The sequence below is a fragment of the Dendrobates tinctorius genome, unplaced genomic scaffold (genome assembly GCF_039654945.1).
Source record: "Dendrobates tinctorius isolate UK_male_01 unplaced genomic scaffold, ASM3965494v1 ptg000019l, whole genome shotgun sequence".
Classification (NCBI taxonomy): domain Eukaryota; kingdom Metazoa; phylum Chordata; class Amphibia; order Anura; family Dendrobatidae; genus Dendrobates; species Dendrobates tinctorius.
In genome coordinates this window covers 56,244,144-56,247,578 of record NW_027361687.1, presented here as the reverse complement: position 1 = coordinate 56,247,578, position 3,435 = coordinate 56,244,144, and the positions used below count along the sequence as shown (strand labels likewise).

At 37.8% G+C, this 3,435-nt stretch overlaps 1 protein-coding gene across 1 annotated transcript; it reads left to right on the top strand.

The window, feature by feature from the left end:
- The first annotated feature begins 2,101 nt into the window (after window positions 1-2,101).
- Window positions 2,102-3,058, top strand: LOC141082711 (olfactory receptor 1L4-like). The gene has a single exon (XM_073566645.1). It carries the CDS (start codon window positions 2,105-2,107, stop codon window positions 3,056-3,058), a length of 954 nt encoding a protein of 317 aa, XP_073422746.1. The 5' UTR covers window positions 2,102-2,104.
- The last annotated feature ends 377 nt before the right edge of the window (window positions 3,059-3,435 follow it).

The window sequence follows — 3,435 nt, the reverse complement described above, 5'->3', positions numbered from 1 at the left end:
GCATTGGTTTTGGAGTGATTTAATTGCTCTATTTTAAAGAGTTTGTTGTAAATTCTTAGCATGTTTTTTACTTTTTTAAATTTTTATTAAAATATGTTTTTTTACAGATGTGTTTACCATTACCTATCTATAAATTTAATTTTCTGATTTTAATCTGATATACCGTATAGCATCCAACAGTGGACCTTACATTATCTTTTCAAAGCTGGCTATCTTACATCACTCATCTTGGGATACCTTGAGCCAAAAAGAAAGGTAAGGATTGACATTTTGATACTCTTTGCTTCTGGGAAGAAAATAGCTAAGTTTTACAACCTTAGATGATGAGTTTTTGAAGGACCACAATTAACCCCTTTCCAACATCAGGTGTACATTTATGCTGATGTCGGACTCCCTCCCTTTGATGTGGGCTCTGGCGGTGAGCCCAAATCTTTCCCAGGACATGTCAGCTGTTTTGAACAGCTGACATGTGCCTGCAATAGCCGTGGGTGGAATCGTGATCCACGTGCTGCTATTAACTAGTTAAATGCAGCTGTCAAATGCTGATAGCGGCATTTAAATGGCGCTTCCGGCAATTGCGCTGGAAATACGCACACCGGTGACCGGCGTCATGTGATCACGGGTCACAGGTATGTCGGCATGACAACAAGAGGTCTCTTGGAGACCTCTATGGTTGTGAGTGCCGGCTTGCTGTGAGCGTCGCCGCTCATAGCAAGTCAGTAATTCAGCTACAGAGAGATCATCGCCTCTATGTAACTGAGCTGATCGAGATGTGGCAGCTTCTAGTCTCCCATGCCAAAAGTAAAAAGAAAATATTTGGTATCACCTGCGTTCAGAATTGCCTGATATATCTATAAAAAAAGGATTAACCTGATTGCTAAACGGCGTACCAAGAAAAAAATCAAAACTCCAGACTTAAATTTTTTGTGGTCATGCGACATTGAATTAAAATGCAGTAACAGGTGATCAAAAGATCGTATCTTTACTAAAATGGTATCATAAAAAACATCAGCTTGGCACACTAAAAATGAGTCCTCACCCAACCCGAGATCACAAAAAAGGAGACGCTATGGGTATCTGAAAATGGCACAATTTTTTTTTAACAAAATTTGGAATTTTTTGCACCACTTCGATAAAAAAGAACCTAGACATGTTTGGGGTCTATGAGCTTGTAATGACCTGGAAAATCATAATGGCAGGTCAGTTTTAGCATTTAGTGAACCTAGCAAAAAAGCCAAACAAAAAACAACTGTGGGATTGCACTTTTTTTGCAATTTCACCGCACTTGGAATATTTTTCCCGTTTTCTAGTACACGACATGGTAAAACCAATGATGTCTTTCAAAAGTACAACTCGGTCCGCAAAAAAACAAGCTCTCACATGGCCATATTGACAGAAAAATAAACAAGTTATGTCTCTGGGAAGAAGGGGAGCGAAAAACGAAAACGCAAAACCGAATAAAGCTCCAGAGGTTAAGGGGTTAATGATCCATTAAAGAGTTTGTAATATGGCTGGGTTACTAGATGTTCTCAGATCAGTTTATTGAGTTTATACCATTTAAAAAATGTTGTAAATCCATAGATACTTTGGGATATCTTGGGATACCTTGATCTTAGAATACCTTGAGCCAAAAAGAAAAGCAAAGTTGACACATGTAAAAGGGAAACTACAAATCCTTCAAATCTGTCTTTCATCTTACCCTGAATGATTGAACCACTGTGGTGTTCTCAATAAAATCTGCAAAAAATAATAAAAACACAATGAGAGGTTCAAGATTTTACAAATATGGTAATCTCAATCAGAGAGAAAACCAGGAGGAAACTGAGTGGGAAGGCACAAATTACCATTTGATGCTTTTTGCTTCTGGGGAAAAATAACTTAGTTTAATGACCTTAGAGGATGAGTTTTTGAAGACCCGCAATATTAGGGATCCATAAAATGAATCATAAAATCTGGCTGGTTTTCAGGATATTCTCAGATCACTTTGTTCAGTTTATGTCATTCACAAAGTTTTGTAAATCTGTAGCTAAAGAAAATATAAACCTGAAATGCTGCAACTTTTGACCTTGACTCTGTGTCTTCTAGGTTCCTACTGTCACTTGTTATGGAATTCTTGAATGAAACATCAACTAAATTTTTCTTGGTTGGTCTTTCCACCAACCCATGGCTTCAACCTCTATATTTTATGATATTTTTAGCAATGTATATAGTCACTGTAACAGGGAATCTTTTAATCATTGCAGTGGTAAGGACTGAACCCCGACTGCAGACCCCTATGTACTTTTTCCTCAGTAACCTCTCCCTCATTGACCTCTGCTTCTCATCCACCATTGTGCCGAAACTTCTCATGAGTACATTGACTGAAGACAAGAGTATCTCTTTCTGGGGATGTGCCATTCAGATGTATTTCCACCTAGCTTTGGGAGGCACTGAGTGTATTATATTGGCCATCATGGCCTATGATAGATATGTGGCCATTTGTAACCCCTTACATTACAACACTATCATGAACTTAAAACGTTGCTTTCTTCTCTCTGTCGGATCCTGGTCTTTAAATTTCCTGAATTCAATTTATTATGCTTTCATCACTTTCCGGCTGCCCTTCTGTAGGTCTAAGAATGTGAATCACTACTTCTGTGAGATGCCTCCTCTTTTTCGATTGTCCTGTACAGAAACTTTAATGAATGAAATAGCAGTTTATATTTCTGGTGGGATTGTAGGTCTTTGCTCTTTTGTGTTAACACTTCTGTCCTATGTTCACATCATTTTAACTGTATTAAGGATCCGTTCAAGCACTGGAAGACGCAAAGCCTTCTCGACTTGCGCCTCCCACCTTTCAGTAGTTTCTCTATACTACGGTGCCATTGTTTTTATGTATTTACGTCCTCCGGGGAGCTACTCTGTAGATCGAGACAGATTCGTGGCCATTCTTTATACTGTGGTTACCCCCATGTTTAACCCCATTATTTATAGCATAAGAAATAAGGAAGTTAAAGAAAGTGTGAGGAAAATGATTCTTGGACGTTCTCAGTTTACGACTTTTACATTTCATCACTGAATTTAAGATTTTTTTTATAATTATGGAATTTTGTTGCATCATTTTGGTTTCTTGGCTTTAGAGATGAGCAAATCTTTTAATATTTCAATTCACTAGATTTGCCAAATTTTTCCGAAAATTTGATTAATGGCTAATTAATTTGCCAAAAGTAGTTCTGTGTTTTATGGATTTTTGCCTCTATGAGAATTTATGTATTCTCACTGCCCAAATTCAACACAAAATGGCTGCTGCATTCCCTGCCTCTACTTTTATACAGGCTATGATAGGCCTCCATTAATTACTGTGTTATACCATGTGATGTGACAGCTGTAAGGCATTATGGGGTAGACTGCTTAAGGTTGTGTGATCCTTCTCCATCAGATGCAATTGTCTGCAAT

Bases quoted from the DNA above. Each gene is read 5' to 3' on its own strand.
- LOC141082711 (XM_073566645.1), top strand. From the start codon at position 2,105: ATGGAATTCTTGAATGAAACATCAACTAAATTTTTCTTGGTTGGTCTT.